Source organism: Myotis yumanensis, unplaced genomic scaffold (assembly GCF_028538775.1).
Source record: "Myotis yumanensis isolate MYYU_CA2020_CCGP unplaced genomic scaffold, mMyoYum1.0.hap1 SCAF_12, whole genome shotgun sequence".
NCBI classification, from domain to species: domain Eukaryota; kingdom Metazoa; phylum Chordata; class Mammalia; order Chiroptera; family Vespertilionidae; genus Myotis; species Myotis yumanensis.
Genome location: NW_027223763.1, coordinates 48,551,440 through 48,571,213, shown reverse-complemented (window position 1 = coordinate 48,571,213; position 19,774 = coordinate 48,551,440). Strand labels below are relative to the sequence as shown.

At 38.4% G+C, this 19,774-nt stretch overlaps 1 protein-coding gene across 4 annotated transcripts in view; it reads left to right on the top strand.

Annotated features, from left to right (window-relative positions):
- PLGRKT (plasminogen receptor with a C-terminal lysine) overlaps positions 1 to 19,445 on the top strand; it is a 50,338-nt gene extending 30,893 nt beyond the window's left edge. The window contains exons 4-6 of one of the 4 annotated variants that reach the window (XM_070431604.1): positions 12,646 to 12,776; positions 13,356 to 13,465; positions 19,132 to 19,445. In XM_070431604.1, coding sequence (XP_070287705.1) covers positions 12,646 to 12,776; positions 13,356 to 13,465; positions 19,132 to 19,253 — 363 coding nt within the window. In that variant the 3' untranslated portion in view covers positions 19,254 to 19,445. The other 3 variants (XM_070431603.1, XM_070431606.1, XM_070431605.1) reach the window with 3 other exon arrangements.
- The last annotated feature ends 329 nt before the right edge of the window (positions 19,446 to 19,774 follow it).

Here is a 19,774-nt window from a genome sequence, read left to right as displayed (position 1 = left end):
CCTTTTTTCTTTCTTCCTTGTCTGTCTATCATTGAAATCCAGTATTGCTTTAATATCACCTCTTTTCTCTTACCCAATCCAGTAGAATAGGAGATTTTCAACTTTGGAGAAGATTTGACTAGGAACAAACACCACCAACTCTCTCTATATGTTGGAGGGAAGAGGGTACCATTTATGTCACATAGGTTGTTGTTTAATTAAAGCTGTCCAGTATTTTTATAGACAGAGGGTCCTCCCTTGAGACTGTTTTAGGTTGTAGCTTCTTCTACTCTGGTTTTACCATCGTTCTGATCTCATCTGCTTTCTCTCTTTCAGAAATTCCTCAAAATTTCTGACTTGCTGATGGCATCCTTTCTTGTTGTCCAGGCACCATTATGGATTTATTCTTTTAAAAAATGTTACTAGTTTATTTTTATGTAGATAACTATAAAACATAAAAAATGAATAGTCTAGATGCAGCCCGAACAAGCAGAGGAGATTCAGCTGAGAGTCTGCAGCCAGGAAAGGCAGAGAACTCCTAGAAAATGGGGATGGTTAGAGATTGAGGCTGAAACCTCCCCCTGGGCGCCAGCTCAGCGGCGAGACTGCGCCATCTTGAGTAGCTGTTATCCGCATCCAGAGATTGGCTAATAACCCGGAGGCAACGACTCTCAAGCAGCGCGACTACATGAACTCAGAGGAGACCTGCTTCCCTCCACGGAAAGCAGATTCAAGCAACAGCGGCCTCCTGATCACCACACGCTCTGTCTGGGGAACAGTTACTGTGTGTGAAGCCTCCCTCCACCAGCCAGAAGAGCCACCACAGCTTTGAACGGCACCCACCAGAGGCCCTGCTATCAACGGAGGAGCCGCTGCTACCACAACCGCCCAAGGAGCAACCACAGCCCGAGGAGCCACTGCCACCCAGGGAGCAGCCACTGCCACCCAGGGAGCAGCCACTGAACGACTCAACAACTAGATATGTCAGTGAGATCAAACATGGGTAGATAAAGAAACCCCCAAAGGAAAGAAAAGGAGGACTCGCCAGAAAAGCAGCTAAGTGAGACAGAGGCATGCAACATGACGGAAAAAGAATTCAGAATAAGGGTCCTAGAGTACATGCACCGGACGGAGGAAAAAATCAATACCATATGCAAGAAGCTATAAGAAACAGATGAAAAAATCAACAACTTAACTAAGTCCCAAGAAGAAATGAAGAGCGACATAGCTGCAATAAAAAACACCATTGAAAGTATCAACAGTAGACTAGGAGAAGCGGAGGACCGAATAAGCAAAACACACTCAAACTGTACTGCAATTGGAGAAAAAAATTAAAAGACAGGAGGAGAGCCTAAGGGAGCTTTGGGACAACATGAAACGAAACAACATACGAATAATAGGGGTGCCAGAATAGCAGAAAGATGAACATAGATTAGACAACCTATTCGAAGAAATAATATCAGAAAACTTCCCTGAGGTGAGGAAGAAAAATGTCACACAAGCCCAGAGAGTCCCAAACAAGGTGAACCCGAAAAGACCCACACCAAGACACATCATAATTACCATGGCAAATGTTCAGGACAAAGAGAGAATCTTACAGGCTGCAAGAGAGAGACGGAAAGTTACATACAAGGGATCTCCCATTAGATTATCAAATGATTTCTCAACAGAAACACATCAGGCCAGAAAAGAATGGACGGAAATCTACAAAGTGATGCAAAGCAAAGGACTGAATCCAAGAATACTCTACCCAGCAAGGCTATCATTCAAAATTGAAGGGGAAATAAGAAGTTTCACAGATAAAAAAAAGGCTAATTGAGTTTATCACCACCAAGCCAGCAATGCAAGAAATGCTAAAGGGACTGGTGTAAAAAGAAGAAATAACAAGCTCAGAAAGAAAACAGCCACACACTAAAAAAGAAGTGGCTACAAACAAGTACCTTTCAATAATAACTTTAAATGTAAATGGACTAAATGCTCCAACCAAAAGACATCGAGTGGCTGAATGGATAAAAAAAACATGACCCATACATCTGCTGTCTACAAGAGACCCACCTCATTAGAAGGGACTCACACAGACTGAAAGTGAAGGGATGGAAAAATATCTTTCACGCATATGGAAAGGAAAAAAAGGCTGGGGTAGCAATACTTATATCGGACAAAATACGTCTCAAAGTGAAGGCCATAACAAAAGATAAGGAAGGCCACTTCATAATACTAAAGGGATCAATACAACAAGAAGATATAACCCTGGTAAACATATATGCACCCAATGCAGGAGCACCCAAGTTCATAAAAAAACACCTGGAAGATATCAAAGGAGAGATCGACAACAATACAATCATAGTAGGGGACTTTAATACACCACTGACATCACTGGATAAATCCTCTAGACAAACAATCAGCAAAGAAACAGCAATCCTAAATGACTCACTAGATCAGATGGACTTAATTGACATCTTCAGAACACTTCACCCCAAAGCCATGGAATATACATTCCTCTGAGGTGCTTATGGGACATATTCAAAAATAGACCACATATTGGGTCACAAGCAAAGTCTCCACAAATTCAAGAAGATTGAAATCATAAAAAGCTTCTTCTCAGACCACGATGGCATAATGTTAGAAATAAACTACAGTAAAAACAACCCAAAATACTCAAACACTTGGAAGCTGAATAGCATGTTATTAAATATTGATTGGGTTACCAATGACATTAAAGAAGAAATTAAAAACATCCTGGACACTAATGACAATGAAAACACAACAATCCAAAACCTATGGGACACAATAAAAGTAGTCCTGAGAAGGAAGTTTATAGCTCTACAGGCCTATCTCAAAAAACAAGAAAAAATGGTAGTAAATCATCTAACTCTTCAACTCAAAGAATTAGAAAGAGAGCAACAAGAAAACCCCAGAGTGAGCAGAAGGAAGGAGATCATAAAGATTAGAGCAGAAATAAATGACATAGAGACCAAAAAAACAATACAGAAAATCAATGAAACCAAGAGCTGGTTCTTTGAAAGGATAAACAAGATTGACAAACCTCTAGCCAGGCTCAACAAGAAGCAAAGAGAGAGGTCCCAAATAAACCAAATCAGAAACGATAGAGGCGAAATAACAACAGACCCCACAGAAATACAAATGATTGTTAAACAATACTATGGACAACTCTACTCCAACAAACTAGACAACCTGGAGGAAATGGACAAATTCCTAGAAAAATACAACATTCCAAAACTCAATCAGGAAGAATCTAAAAATCTCAATAGGCCAATAACGATGGAAGAAATTGAAGCAGTCATCAAAAAGCTTCCAGCAAACAAAAGCCCAGGACCAGACGGCTTCTCAGGGGAGTTTTACCAAACATTCAAGGAAGAACTAAAACCTATCCTCCTCAAACTACTACAAAAAATTCAAGAGGAAGGAACACTTCCAAGCTCATTCTATGAAGCCAGCATCACCCTAATACCAAAACCAGGTAAAGACAACACAATGATAGAGAATTACAGGCCAATATACCTCATGAACATAGATGCCAAAATCCTCAACAAAATCTTAGCAAATCGGATCCAGCAGTACATCAGAAAGATCATACACCATGACCAAGTAGGATTTATCCCAGGGATGCAAGGATGGTACAACATCCGTAAATCAATAAACGTAATACATCACATAAACAAACTGAAAGAAAAAAACCACATGGTCATATCAATTGATGCAGAAAAAGCATTCGACAAAATCCAACACCCACTTTTGATAAAAACTCTCAGCAAGGTGGGAATAGAAGGATCAAACCTCAACATAATAAAAGCCATATATGACAGGCCCACAGCCAACATCATACTCAATGGACAAAAACTAACACCATTTCCTCTAAGAACAGGAACAAGACAGGGATGCCCACTCTCACCACTCCTGTTCAACATAGTCCTGGAAGTATTAGCCATTGCAATTAGACAAGAAGAAGAAATAAAAGGCATCCAAATTGGAAAAGAGGAAGTAAAACTGTCCTTATTTGCAGACGACATGATGTTATACATACAAAACCCTAGAGACTCCATCAAAAAACTACTAGACTTAATACATGAATTTGGTAATGTAGCAGGATACAAAATTAACCCCAAGAAATCTGAGGCATTTCTATGCACCAATAGTGAACTTGCAGAAAGAGAGATTATAAAAACAATCCCATTTACCATCGCACCAAAAAAATTAATATACCTAGGAATAAACTTAACTAAAGAGGTAAAAGACCTCTACTCAGAAAACTACAGGATGTTGAAAAAAGAAATAGAGGAAGACATAAAGAGATGGAAGAACATACCATGTTCTTGGATTGGTAGAATCAACATCATTAAAATGTCCATACTACCCAAAGCAATCTATAAATTCAACGTACTTCCCATTAAAATACCAATGGCCTACTTCAAAGATCTAGAACGAACTCTCCAAAAATTCATCTGGAATAAAAAAAGACCCCGAATAGCTGCAGCGATCCTGAGAAAGAACAAAGTAGGTGGGATCTCGATGCCAGATATCGAGCTGTATTACAAAGCCACTGTTCTCAAAACTGCCTGGTACTGGCACAAGAACAGACATATAGATCAGTGGAATAGAATAGAGAGCCCAGAAATTAGCCCGAACCAATATGCTCAATTAATATTTGACAAAGGAGGCAAGAACATACAATGGAGCCAAGATAGTCTCTTCAATAAATGGTGTTGGGAAAATTGGACAGATATATGCAAGAAAATGAAACTAGACCACCAACTTACACCATACACAAGAATAAACTCAAAATGGATAAAGGACTTAACTGTACGACAGGAAACCATAAAAATTCTAGAAGAATCCAAAGGCAACAAAATCTCAGACATATGCCAAAGCAATTTCTTCACTGATACAGCTCCTAGGGCAGTTGAAACTAAAGAGAAAATGAACAAATGGGACTACATCAAAATAAAAAGCTTCTGCACAGCAAAAGAAACCATCAACAAAACAACAAGAAAACCCACAGCATGGGAAAACATATTTGCCAACATCATATCTAATAAGGGCCTATTCTCCAAAATTTATAGGGAACTCATACAACTTAACAAAAAGAAGATAAACAATCCAATCAAAAAATGGGCAAAGGACCTAAATAGACACCTTTCAAAAGAGGACATCCAGAAAGCCAAGAGACATATGAAAACATGCTCAAAGTCACTAATCATCCGAGAGATGCAAATCAAAACAACAATGAGGTACCATCTCACACCTGTCAGAATGGCTATCATCAACAAATCAACAAACGACAAGTGCTGGAGAGGATGTGGAGGAAAAGGAACACTTGTGCACTGCTGGTGGGAATGCAGACTGGTGCAACCACTATGGAAGACAGTATGGAGTTTCCTCAAAAAGCTGGAAATGGAACTCCCATTTGACCCTGTGATCCCACTTCTAGGAATATATCCCAAGAAACCAGAAACACCCATCAGAAAGGATATATGTACCCATATGTTCATAGCACAATTCACCATAGCTAAATCTGGAAACAGCCTAAGTGCCCATCAGTAGATGAATGGATTAGAAAACTGTGGTACATCTACAGGATGGAATACTATGCTGCTGTAAAAAAGAAGGAACTCTTACCATTTGCAATAGCATGGATGGAACTGGAGAGCATTATGCTAAGTGAAATAAGCCAGTCAATGAAGGAAAAATACCACATGATCTCACTCATTCATGGATAATAAAGACCATTACAAACTTTTGAACAATAATAGATACAGAGGCAGAGCTGCCTCAAGCTGATTGTCAAACTGCAGTGGGAAGGCCAGAGAGGGTTGGGGGACAGAAGGGAGGGGAGTAAGAGATCAACCGAAGGACTTGTATGCATGCATATAAGCATAACTAATGGACATAAGACACTGGGGGGTAAGGGAGGGCAGGGGATTGTCAAGGGTGGGGGGGGGGAAGGACACATATGTAATACCGTTTGTAATACTTATTATAATATTTTTTTTTAAAAAGAATTAAAAAAATGAATAGCCTATAATCTCATTATCCAGTAATCTCTACTAACACTTTTATTATAGAATCCTATCTAATAAAGAGGAAATATGCTAATTGACCCTCATGCCATCGCAAAGATGGCGGCACCCACAGCCAATAAGGAGGGGATATGCTAATTGACTGTCACGCCCTTAAAGATGGCAGCACCCACAGCCACAAGATGGCGGTGCCCAGTCCCCAGGCGCCGGGGCGGCTCTGCACGCCTGTCTCCAGAATCCCCAGTCCCCTCAGCCCCCCAGCTGCCCAGGGCCAGCCCGAGGTGCAGGCAAGCCTTAGATGGCAGCTGTCCAGCTGCCCAGGGCTGCCTGAGGCTCAGGTAACCAGGGCCAGCTGAGGCTTGCACTGCCAGCAATGGCAGCAGCAGAGGTGTGATGGAGCATCGCCTTCCCCTGATCACCGGGTCACCTCCCGCTCCTGAGGGCTCCCGGACTGTGATAGGGGGCAGGGCGGGCTGAGGGATACCCCCTCCAGTGCATGAATTTTCATGCACCGGGCCTCTAGTTTTTTTTTATAAAATTAATGAAATAACTCATAAACAAAAAACTTAAATATGTTTAGAAGGAAGAAAAAACTACCATACACAATGGAATACTACACTGCTGTAAAAAAAAAAGAACTCTTACCATTCACAACAGTATGGATGGACCTGGAGAGCATTAGACTAAGAGAAATAAGCCAATCAGAGAAAGATAACTATCACATGATCTCACTCATTTGTGGAATATAAAGAACATCATAAACTGATGAACAAAAATAGATCCAGAGACAGAGAAGCAAACAGACTGTCGAACTTCAGTGGAAAGACAGGGGAGGGCTTGGGAGGAGGTAAGGGATCAACCAAAGGACTTGTATGCATGCATATAAGCATAACCAATGGACACAGACACTAGGGGGGTGAGGGCATGTGCCGTGGGGTGGGGGTGCCTGGGGGAGGTCAATGGGGGGAAAAAGGAAACATGTGTAATACTATATGTAATACTTTCAACAATAAAAACAAAAACAAAAAAACTACCATACAGCTGTGGCCCCAACACAACCTTACTTAAAATTTCTCCCAGTCTTTTAAAAATATATATATTTTTATTACTGATTTCAGGGAGGGAGAGAGAGAGATAGAAACATCAGTGATGAGAGAATCATTGATTGGCTGCCTCCTGCACGCCCTATACTGAGGATTGAGCCCGAAACCCGAGCATGTGCCCTGACCAGGAATTGAACCATGATCATCTAGTTCCTTGGTCAATACTCAACCACTGAGTCATACTGGCTGGGCTAATATTTAATTATTAATGTATAAAATGTGTTCATCTTCTCCTTCATGTGTCCTCTCTCTTCCTTGAAAAGGCCTTTGCCTTCCTAAGCTTATACAAGCAATCTCCAAATTTTAATTATAAATTTATTTCATTTGGTACATTTAGGGCTTTGATTCACCTGAAATTCATTTTCTGTTTGTTTTAATAGGAAGTGGTATCTTCTTTTAGACTGTCAATGATGCTAGTTTCTATCATTCATAAATGCTCGCACTTTTCCCTTTCCATCATGCTCTCTTTTCAGCCCCTGCCCAACAAGGGCTGAAACTGAGCCACTATTGTTTTTAATACTTCATATCTTAGCTTGCTTGTCAGTACTATCAAATTAGTCTTTAGTTTCAGTACAAGAAGTCAGTGTGAATAGACAGCCCATAAAAAATTTACCCCTTGCCCTAACCGGTTTGGCTCAGTGGATAGAACGTCGGCCTGTGGACTGAAGGGTCCCAGGTTCGATTCCGGTCAAGGGCATGTACTATGATTACAGGCACATCCCCAGTAGGGTGTGTGCAGGAGGCAGCTGATCGATGTTTCTCTCTCATCGATGTTTCTGACTCTCTGTCCCTCTCCCTTCCCTCTGTAAAAAAATCAATAAAAAATATTTTAAAATATATTTTTAAAAAATGTACCCCTTTCTTATTAAGAAAAAAAATCAGGATTATAAAAGAAAATTTTGACATAAAACTTAATTACATTTAAGTTTCTCAATGTATGTCATTCCATTTAATTACATAAAACATAATTACATTTATGTTTCTCAGTTTGACTTTTCTCTATTTGTGGCAATTCAGTTTGGGTTTTTATTTAGCACTAGAGGCACGATGCATGAAATTCGTGCAAGGTGCTCGGCCCTCACAGCCCCAGCTTCGTCCAGATGGTCGTTCTGCCATTTGGTCTAATTAGCATATTAGATGTTTATTATATAGGATTGTAGTGAAGGAAGAATGAATGTCACTATAGGAATTAAACAGCAACAAATCTAAAATTTATTGGTTATGGTTGGGTCAGACTTATCTTTCTATACAAGTCTTAGACTCATACAAGTCAGAACAAAACAGAATGTAAAAATAATTATTTTTCCATCAGGAATTACAGTGGGGCCTTGACTTACGAGAGTCCCAACTAACGAGTTTTTTTGAGATATGAGCCGTCTCTCAGCTGATCTTTTGCTTTGAGTTGCAAGATCAAAAAAATTCGGATTACGAGCCAGTTTCAGATACCCCCCCACTAGTTGGCGCAGCAAACGTCACAGTGATTTGATATACGAGTAATTTGAGTTATGAGCTCCATCACGGAACAAATTAAACTCGTAAGTCAAGGCCCCACTGTAATGATTATTTCCTTATAATAATGAGATGATATTTTATTTTTGAAATCACATGTGAACATGGATAGTGGAATTATTATTTCCCAGAAATGGATAAATGATGAATTCTTTCCATAATCTACTTTGGCTTTTATACTGAAATCAAGTTTAAATAAGAAATTTCTAAGTTAAATGCTTGGCTAAAATTAATTAGAATTGGAGATGACCTGCCCTAGGAATTCTTCTTAATAATAATCTTTATATCACTAGATTAAGTTTTTGATGTTAACTAGGTTCTGATTTTAGCTACTGTATAAATGTATTTTCTTCTAAATAAAAAAAATGTACAGATTAATAACCATCCAAGCTGAACTCCCAAAATACTTTCCAAAAGAGATGATGGGTTGACATTTGAGCAATGTTTTAAAGCAGGAGTGGGTAACATCTGGCCTGCAGGCCATATAAGGGCCACAAAATCATTTGGTCTGGCCCTGCCAAGGCAACTGCAGGTAGGACTCGAAATTCAATAAATCTGGGAGCTTTTTTCACAGCAACATAAATTTATATTAAGTCAATTATATTAAGAGAAGGATGTTATAAATATTCAAATGGCCCTTGGCAGAAAAAAGGTTCCCCACCCCTGTAGGAAGACAGATCAGTTCAACCCACCCTCTTGACCAAAACTTTGCTTTGGTGTAGATTGTACCTCTTTAGGGCAGTAACTTCTAATACCCATGGAAGGTGGTATTAGCATTAGAATTAGGGAAGCTTGAAGGAAAAAAAGAAACATTTACAGAGAGAAATCAGTTTCCTCCCACCTCCTACCACTGCAAAGAAAATTCTGGTAGAGTAATTTTATTATGAGAACAGAAAAAATAATGATTATGAAGCTTAAAAGTAATTATTTATGAAAAGGAATATATATAATGCTAAACAGTCTTTCCTTCTCTCTTTGATAAATATAAAGATGGAATGTTTTATTATAAAGTTACAAAGTCTTTACATCTGAATAAAATTATTTTTTAAAAAATATATTTTATTGATTTTCTGCAGAGAGGAAGGGAGAGAGATAGAGAGTCAAAAACATCGATGAGAGAGAAACATCAATCAGCTGCCCCCTGCACATCTCCCACTGGGGATTATGCCCGAAACCCAGGCACATGCCCTTGACCGGAATCGAACCTGGGACCTTTCAGTCCTCAGGCCGATGCTCTATCCACTGAGCCAAACCGGTTTCAGCAATAAAATTATTTCTTACCTAATGGTCCAGATGTTTTTGAACAATTGTAGAAAGTGGACCTGAAAGACCTGGAATAATTGTATGGTCAGGGAACTATACCACAGATAGTTCTTATTTTTCATAGTGATTTAAAATAAACATACTGTTATTTACCTATTATGACTGATGCTGAAAGGGTACTCTGTCCCACTTCTAGTTTTTAAAACACTTTTGTTGAGGTATAATTTACATAGTATAAAATCCACCCATTGTAAGGGTAAAATTCCATGATTCTTAGTACATTTATAGAGTTGTGCAACCATCACCATAATCCAGTTTTAGAATATTTCCATCATCTCCCAAGATTCCTTTGTGCTCATTTACGGTATATCTTTGATTTTGGCCCTATACCTAGGAAATCACTAATCTATTTTCTATCTTTGTACATTTGCCTTTTCTGGACATAAATGGAATCATAAAATATGTAGTCTTTTTTGTCTAGTTTATTTTACTTAGTATAATATTTTTGAGGTTCATCCATATTGTAGCATATTTTCTGCTCCCAGGGAATTTTAGAATCAGTTTGTCAAGCAAATTTAAAAATAAGAAAAAAAAATTCCTGTCAACCAGGTGGAATGGCTTTTGCTCAACATGGCCTTTAATCCCCCTTACTAGTTTCTTGCTTAGGATTCCTCCATCTTTTAAAGCATTTTTTGAGGAATTATTTTATATTCAGAACATTTCTGAATGTAACAAAACCACATGGCAGTACAAAAAGTACTTTCTGTTGAATAAAAACCTTTAGTTTTCAGGATTGCATGAAGATATAGAAATGTAGGACCAGAAAAGCATAACTCACTAAGAAGACAGAAGGGAAACTAAATAAAGAACATTCTCATAGTTATAGTCAGTTGTGTTTAGTTTTGTCTTTTTGTTTTGCTTCCCTTTTACAAGTAAGTACTTTAATTTTCTGGCTATTATTATAAATGGTATAAACAATATTACTCTCCATTTCATTTTAACTGTAATGATATCTCATCAGACCAAAGTCATATCACTGACAACCTCTTATCTGGAACATGATGAGGAAGCAAGAAAAAAATACTTAAAGACAAAAGAACCAAATAATTATAACGAGGCCATGTTCTAAAATGTATGCAACATATTCATAGGAAGCCCCGGCTTCCCGGTCCTCATTAGGAACTAGGTACTTTTATTTTATACACAGTTCTAAAAAGGTTTGTTCTTTCACTGCCCCTAGACCAGTGGTCAGCAAACACATTAGTCAACAGAGCCAAATATCAACAGTACAACAATTGAAATTTCTTTTGAGAGCCAAATTTTTTAAACTTAAACTATATAGGTAGGTACATTGTTATTAACTTAATTAGGGTACTCCTAAGCTGGCCTTTGCTAAAAACGTCCTCAATCTGAGGGCTCAACCTCAGCAAACGTACCCCCACTTCTTCTAACGCCACTTCTTCAAAATGGACTCGCCCAGGCCGAAAACCAACTTCTGCACACGGGCCACAAAGTTTCAATCGCACTGTGTGCACCTGCACGTGGTATTTTGTGGAAGAGCCACACTCAAGGGGCCAAAGAGCTGCATGTGGCTCTCGAGCCGCGGTTTGCCGACCACTGCCCTAGACAATCAAAAGCAACAGATCATTGAGAGATCGAGAGGAAGAGACAGAGGAAGAAGGGAAGTCAGGAGAGATTGGTCCTTAGAGAAGGATTTATTGTTAAGAGTGAGAAATAACAGCGTGACAGAGGAGGAGACAGAAAATGGACACAGAGGCCTGGGACCATCCGGTGAGCTCTGACAGCACCACTGCATGACAGTGTGGGAGAGCTAACGATGACTCTCTGTCTCTATAAAAAGAAGTTTCCTTATGTTCAAACTACCTCCACTCCTTCCTGGAAGAGGAATAGGTTGGGCAAAAGTAGGTTTATAGCTATGAGTACACAAAACAGAGATTATTCTTCTATTATTATTTATTGTTATATTATTTTCCATAGGAAAAACTGTAAACCTACTTTTGCCACACCTTGTATATGACAACTATTTAATTAAATTTATAAATAAACAACCAAACAATTTTTATTTGCTATATCCTATAATGAAGGCAGCAGTATATTACAGCTTTTAGACAATTGTCTATTAAAGTAGCTAGAATTCTTACAGAGAGGAAGGCTGTGTGAGAATGAAGGCAGAGATTAAACTGATGCATCACAAGCCAGGAAATTCTAAAATTGCTGGCAGCCATAATAGTCCAGGGGAGATCAACACATTCCACGAGATTTTTTACTTTGACAAAGAATGATCAAATCTTTTTTTTAAAGTAAACATTGTTTCAGAGGTGGAACGCCGTTCATGTATTTTTATTGATCTCAGAGAGGAAGTGAGAGGGAGAGAGAGATGGAAACACCAACTCTTACATGTAGATCTTTCCTCACGTGATATAATATGCTGACCATATATGTTAGGCTTGGATAAAAGCTTCAAACTACCTGTGTTCAATACCTCAAGACATAGAAAAAGAATATCATATCTACTCTGTTTATATTTCACTGACAAAGTAAGAGTTGGGGATAGCTGTCCAGAGGGACATTAGTAAAAGTCTATTGAGAATTAAAAAAAAAAAAAAAAAGATGAATCAAAGCAATTGAAGAATGAAAATTCACTGGAAAAGCAGATTATTTACTCTGCTCAGGTTCAAAAGGGGAGTAACCATACTTTCTCTTTTTCTTCCCTTTTTTTTTTTTATCTTCAGCTGGAAAGACAGCTAATGATGCAGAACGAAATGAGAGAAAGACAAATGGCCATGCAGGTTGCTTGGTCTCGGGAATTCCTCAAATATTTTGGAACATTTTTTGGAATTGCAGCCATCTCTTTAACAGCTGGGTATGTTTGTTATTTACTTTAAAATTTTCTTAAATAATTTATTTATTTTGTCTTTGCCATTATCATATTATTATTCAGTTGGCCAAGACAGGACTTTGGTCCAAATACTGTGCATGTAAACAAAGTAATCCATTATAGCTTAATCCTCGGAGGTAATTCTGTAGAAACAGGGTAGCAATAGTTAATTCTGCCTTTAGTTTATTAGATTGCCTCTGTTCTTTTGTCCATTTTACAAGTTAGAGAACTAACTTGGCACTGAGACAGGAGGCTTCTACAAGTTTATCTCCACAAGCCTTAAATGGTAGATATCAACACTTCACTATTTATAAAATGAGTAATCTGAGCCTCAACATCAAATACAAATGAGTAATTCATAGACCCTGCCTGTCCAGGAGAACTGTAGAATCTGGTGAGGGGTTATGGGTAAGGAAATCCTATTTTCAAAGAAGATGCAAATGAATTAAGTAACTTTTGAAATAAAGGACATTCTTTCAAAAAGCAGGTAAATTTATTTTCGAGTATAAAGATATGTATTTACGATCATTTCTTGATATTTATTTTGCTTTGTTCTTGAACCAGAGCAATAAAAAGGAAGAAGCCAGCCTTCCTCTTCCCTATCATTCCATTAGGCTTTGTCCTCACCTACCAGTATGACTTGGGCTATGGAACCCTTCTACAAAGAATGAAAGGTAAGCTTTTGATAAACCAGACTCTATTTCTGATTCATTACCTGGTTAAAGGATCCCTTTCTTATGATTCCTTGACTTAGGAAGATTCTGACAAGACCCTCTCCCTGGTTTTTAAATATAATAATTATTAAAAATTAGATTATATAAACTTACAATGAAATAAATTACAAAAAATAAGCATTAAATTATATTGAAAACAATGGTAAAAAGTACTCAACTGATCAGCTAATTACTATACTGTAATCTACAAATTTATATTATATATGTCTATACTCTTAAGTTATGAATATCTATTGTATCTGTATGGTAGAAATGCAGATACAATATACAAATACAATAAAATACAGATACAACTCTGACTTTAGTGACATCCCATTGGTACCCTGAAGTTGATTGTGGTGGAAGGATTTACACCATGGAAATCTGCAAATGTAAAATCAAGACTTGACTTATTTTGTTGTTGTTGTTGTTGTTTATTGTTTAGACCAGAAGTTGGTATACTATGGCCTGTGGGCTGGCCACCTGTTTTTGAAAATAAAGTTTTATTGGAACATCGACATGCCATTCATTTCTGAGTTGGCTTTGACTGCTTTTCATTACCATGACAGAGATGCCTCTTTGGAACAGAAACAAAAGGCCTCACAAGCCTAAAATATTTACTGTCTGGACTTTTAAGAAAGTTTACCAACCCATGGTCTAGACTTAAGATAATGATGAAGGCTATGTTAATAATGCAGATTATGGCCCCAACAGGTTTGGCTCAGTGGATGGAGCATCGGCCTGCGGACTCAAGGGTCCCAGGTTCGATTCCGGTCACGGGCATGTACCTTGGTTGCAGGCACGTGCCCAGTGGGGAGTGTGCAGGAGGCAGCTGATCGATGTCTCTCTCTCGTCGATGTTTCTGGCTCCCTATCCCTCTCCCTTCCTCTCTGTGGAAGATCAATAAAAAAAAATATATATATATATATACACACACACACAGATATATATATACACACACACATATACATGTATGTATATGTATATATATATTTTTTTAATTAAATCTTTATTGTTCAGATTATTACATTGGTTCCTCTTTTTTCCCACCATAACTCCCCTCCACCCAGTTCCCACCCCTTCCTCTGCCCTCACTCCCCACCCACTGTCCTCATCCATAGGTGCACGATTATTGTCCAATCTCTTCCCGCATCCCCCACACCCCTTTTCCCTCCAAGAATAGTCAGTCCATTCCCTTTCTATGTCACTGATTCTATTATAATCACCAGTTCATACTGTTCATCAGATTATTTATTCACTTGATTTTTAGATTCACTTGTTGATAGATGTGTATTTGTTGTTCATAATCTGTATCTTTACCTTTTTCTTCTTCTTCCTCTTCTTAAAGGATACCTTTCAGCATTTCATATAATACTGGTTTGGTGGTGATGAACTCCTTTAGCTTTTCCTTATCTGTGAAGCTCTTTATCTGACCTTCACTTCTGAATGATAGCTTTGCTGGATAAAGTAATCTTGGTTGTAGGTTCTTGGTATTCATCACTTTGAACATTTCTTGCCACTCCCTTCTGGCCTGCAAAGTTTCTGTTGAGAAATCAGCTGACAGTTGTATGGGTACTCCCTTGTAGGTAACTTTCTTTCTCTTGCTGCTTTTAGGATACTCTCTGTCTTTTGCTCTTGGTATTTTAATTATGTGTCTTGGTGTGGTCCTCTCTGGATTCCTTTTGTTTGGGGTTCTCTGTGCTTCCTAAACTTGTAAGTCTATTTCTTTCACCAGGTAGGGGAAGTTTTCTGTCATTATTTCTTCAAATAGGTTTTCAATATCTTGCTCTCTCTCTTCTTCTGGCACCCCTATAATTTGGATGTTGGTACGCCTGAAGCTGTCCCAGAGGCTCCTTACACTATCTTCGTATTTTTGGATTCTTTTTTCATTTTGCTTTTCTGGTTGGGTGTTTTTTGCTTCTTCATATTTCAAATCTTTGACTTGATTCTTGCAATCCTCTGGTCTGCTGTTGGGAGTCTGTATAATACCCTTTATTTCAGTCAGTGTATGCTTAATTTCTAGTTGGTTCTTTATCACAACATCGAGGGTCTCACTAGATTTCTTGAGGATCTCACTATATTTATTGGCGGCTTCTAGACAGTTCTTTAAAGACCTTAAAAGTGTGGTTCTGAATTCTATATCCAGCAGTTTGCTTTCCTCCATTTCTTTAGTTTGTGTCCTGTTTCTTTGTCTTGGCATTTTTTATGCTTCCCTGTGTTGAAAAAGTGGTTTTCTGTGCTGAGTGTCCTCTAGGGCCCAGTGGTTCAGCCTCCCCAATTACCTGAGGAGGACACTCTTGGTGCACCCCCTTGTGGTCTTTGTGCACAGTCTTGTTGTAGTTAAGCCTTCATTGTTGTGAGAATCAGCTGTGTCTGCAGTGGGAGAACTTCTGTGCTGGAGACACCCCTCTGGGGCAAGACTTGCTTCAATGGGGCTTTGGTGCTCACTGAGTCTGCGCCCTGAGTGTGTCCTTTATGTTTCCAGGGAGCTGCAAACTGGATGGTCCCACTCTGACCTCTGGGCTTCCTGGCTCCTGGATCTCTAGGGAGGTGCTAATCTAGCCTTTGCCTGCGGCTATCCAGCAAAAGACTCCCTGCAGGACTTGGGCGGGGTGGGTCCCAGGGGATCAACACGGTGGGGCTAGCAGTCATGGCTGCTCTCAGACTTGCCCTCTGAGACTCTGCTTCTCAGTGTCCTGGTAATTGCTGCAAGCCCCTCGGAGAGAAAGCTGCCCTCAGGTTCCAACCGATGCCAGACAGTCCCGCTTCTCCCGTATGAGTCTGGGTCCCTAGAGACTCGCCCGGAACTGGAGCTCAGAGCCTGAGACTCCCTCCAGATTGAAAACGACAACCGCGCCCTCAGCCACCAGCCCGCTCCACATGCACCTCTGTACCTCAGTATTTTACTTTCGCACTGTGCCTCCTCTGAGTCTCGGTATGCTTTTCTCTTTCCTTCTAGTTGTGGAATTTCTACTCAGCCAGGCTTCCTGTGGTTCTGGACGATGTCCATTCTGTCTTTTAGTTGTATTTTTGAAGTGGTTGTTCGAGGCAGCAAACTCCGGTGTTTACCTATGCTGCCATCTTGGTTTCTCCCTCAATAAAATATATTTTTAAAAAATGAAGATTATGTTTAAAAGTGTGTTGTGTCCCTAGCCATTACATTGTGAATGGCTTAAAAAATGAGGAAATATTCTCCCAATATTTAAAAAACCATTATCTGATTCAGCAAAGTTGTTCAAATCATTCTCAAATGAGTAAAGTTCCAACATATGTCATTGTTTCACTTTTGTCCTACTTATCAATGTAAAAGAAAACATCAACCTCATTCATAGTGGAATTATACTCATTCACCAACTGCTACTATAGGTTAGCTGTGACTTCAAGGGTTCAGCAAAAATCAATGAAAACATTCTGTAAGAATCAATTTGCTACATGGAATTTATGATACAATGTATTGTACATTTTATTATTTATAACTTGTGTGCTACATATATATTTCTATAAGTAAATCTATAATAAACATATGTACTTAATAAACTTTACATTTTAACACACGCCCCCCCCCCCCCCCGGGAGAGAGCTGGTTGTTAAATATTCACCAGACTGTGCTGCTCTCCTCTCACAGAACCTTGACTCTCACTGCCCTAGCAAATACAAATAGCACTGCACTCAGAAGACATTCCTGCCCTAGGAAGATAGTTTCTCATTAGTCTAGGACAGTGGTCAGCAAACCGGCTCACGAGCCACATGCAGCTCTGTGGCCCCTTGAGTGTGGCTCTTCCACAAAATACCACGTGCGGGCGCGCATGTACAGTGCGATTGAAACTTCGTGGCCCATGCGCAGAAGTCGGTATTTTGTGGAAGAGCCATGCTCAAGGGGCCAAAGAGCCACATGTGGCTCGCGAGCCGCAGTTTGCCAACCACTGGTCTAGGATATTCCTGCTTCCAAATTCCTACCACTTCTCTGGGAAATACACTCATACAAGTATCCCCGTGTCCCCACTTTTCGAGCCTTTAACCCATAGAACATTGGAAACAGTATTTTCCCAAGCCTTCATTTTGCCATCCTGCTCTCTCCTGGGCTATGGGTCCATCCTTGAAGCTTTGTGGGAACTGCTTTGATATGGTAAAGGAGGAGGTAATTATGTTCTGAAAAAAAAAATTTGAAAATGAAAATATATTTCCTCATAGATACTATGTAAAAGTGTTCTTTGTGGTCAGGTGTTATTGATATCACAGTTCAGCTATATTGTAAGCTAAAGAGTTCTTTGCTCATGGCCTAGAAATTGATTTATAGCATTATTACTATGGGAAAATGTATTCTGAGTACTAAAACCCCGGCCCTCAAATTAATTTTTTTGGTACAATCCCATTTGAAGCTGGAAATTAACCAGCTCAGTTTCACATCACTCATCTACTTAAGGATTCATTAGTCCGAGCCCAACTATGTCTCACTGTTTTATAATGGACATTAGAAGTCACAGAGCAAGTTTACTTTCTGGAAACAGTTTGATTGTATATTTTTAAAGTAATTTTATTACAGGTCCATCAGAGTCTACAAAATTCAGAATTTTATACTTTCAGGGCATGTTGTGGAAATTTCTTGTAAAAAGAAATACATCTTTAGAATATACTAGGAAACTTACCATATTAGAAACTTTAGGTTATCACATTTAGCATTGTTAACTAATGATGACCCCAAGATATAAAATCCCTGTTTGACTGGCTTTATCATCAGTCATTCTGTAAACACATATTGAGATTTGCTACATGCCAGCAAGACATTCTCACATGGAAACATCTAGTCTGTCATCAGTGGCCGGCCTAATTATATACAAGTTATAATGATCTTTACTTACTATTTGAGACTGAGAAAAGAAGTGTTGGGAGATGGTTGAAGTACTCTTATAATTTGAAAATTTTAGTCTGTTAGGTTTGGAGTATGAATTAATTGTGTGCTAAAAGACAAGAACTTAAAGGAAACATTTGCCTTCATTTCCAAAGTTTATAAAATGTCAATGTGTATTATGACACAATTTTAAAATTAATTTTTCTAATTAGTCTTCAACATTAAAAGTTGGCAAATGTTAATGGGTCCAACAAATTACTAGCTGTTATCTGAAAGAGGAACTGTTTATAGAAATGTGTAGATGTGTGTGTATGTAGGTATACAGACTATAGAATATTTAATATTATTTGGGGTATTTACAAGTAGTTTCAGGTCAAAGATTAGCTTTCCTAAAAATTTAGAATTTTCAGTAAATTTTATTTTCTCACATGTCACTTATGATATATTAAAAGGCAAAAGGAAGAGGACTACCTCAAACCTCTTCAAACACAACTAATCTTTAGCACCCTGACTTTTCTTCAAGGAAAAAAACAACATTACTTGGTATGCTTTCTCTTCTACATGTTAAAATGTTGTCTTCTGTCAAATAAAATGGCATCTGATTTATCTTTCTGTGAGTCTTCAGGATTCATCACTATATTTCCTTTGGGAAATGACTTCTCCTGAGGAAAGCGGGTGAAATATTTAACTGTAAGATTTGAGGAACACAGCAAGTAGGTCTTCTCACAAACTGCTGATACTCCTTTGTCACCTTGTATATGTCTGTACTTTATTTAAGGTGAAGCTGAGAACATATTGGAAAAAGAAAAAAATAAGTTACAGCTGCCAAAAGGAATGATTACTTTTGAAAGCCTTGAAAAAGCCAGAAGGGAACAAAGTAAATTCTTCATAGACAAATGATATTATGTTTACCCATTGAAACTCAAAACACAAAATTGTTGACTTGAATGATGGTTTTCACAATTAAGTGTTCAAGATTTTGATATACTGGATTTTATTTTAAAATATTAAAATGTAAGATCAGGTTTGTTAAACTATTTTGAAATAAAATTTATAACATTCAACAAAAAAAGGAGGTACTCTAAGTAACTTTTAGATTTCCCATATTTGTATATTATAAATATGTAAATATAAAGTTAATAAACTATATTGTTTTGAACTCCTGAAAGCAAATGTCCTACCGCTCTCATTTTTCTGTCTCACACACCTTCCCCATCACATTCATCTTTAATTTGGATTTGTCAGTTGTGTCCTGTCTCCACCTGACAGAAACAATTCATATTAATGACTAATATGTATATTGTGCTTCCTATGGCCAGTCACTCTTCTGAGTGGTTTGCATAGATCTAGGACAGGAAGGACTGCTGCTCGGCAGAGATTACATTTGAGCTGAGAACTGAATGATGAATGAGCCAGTTGTG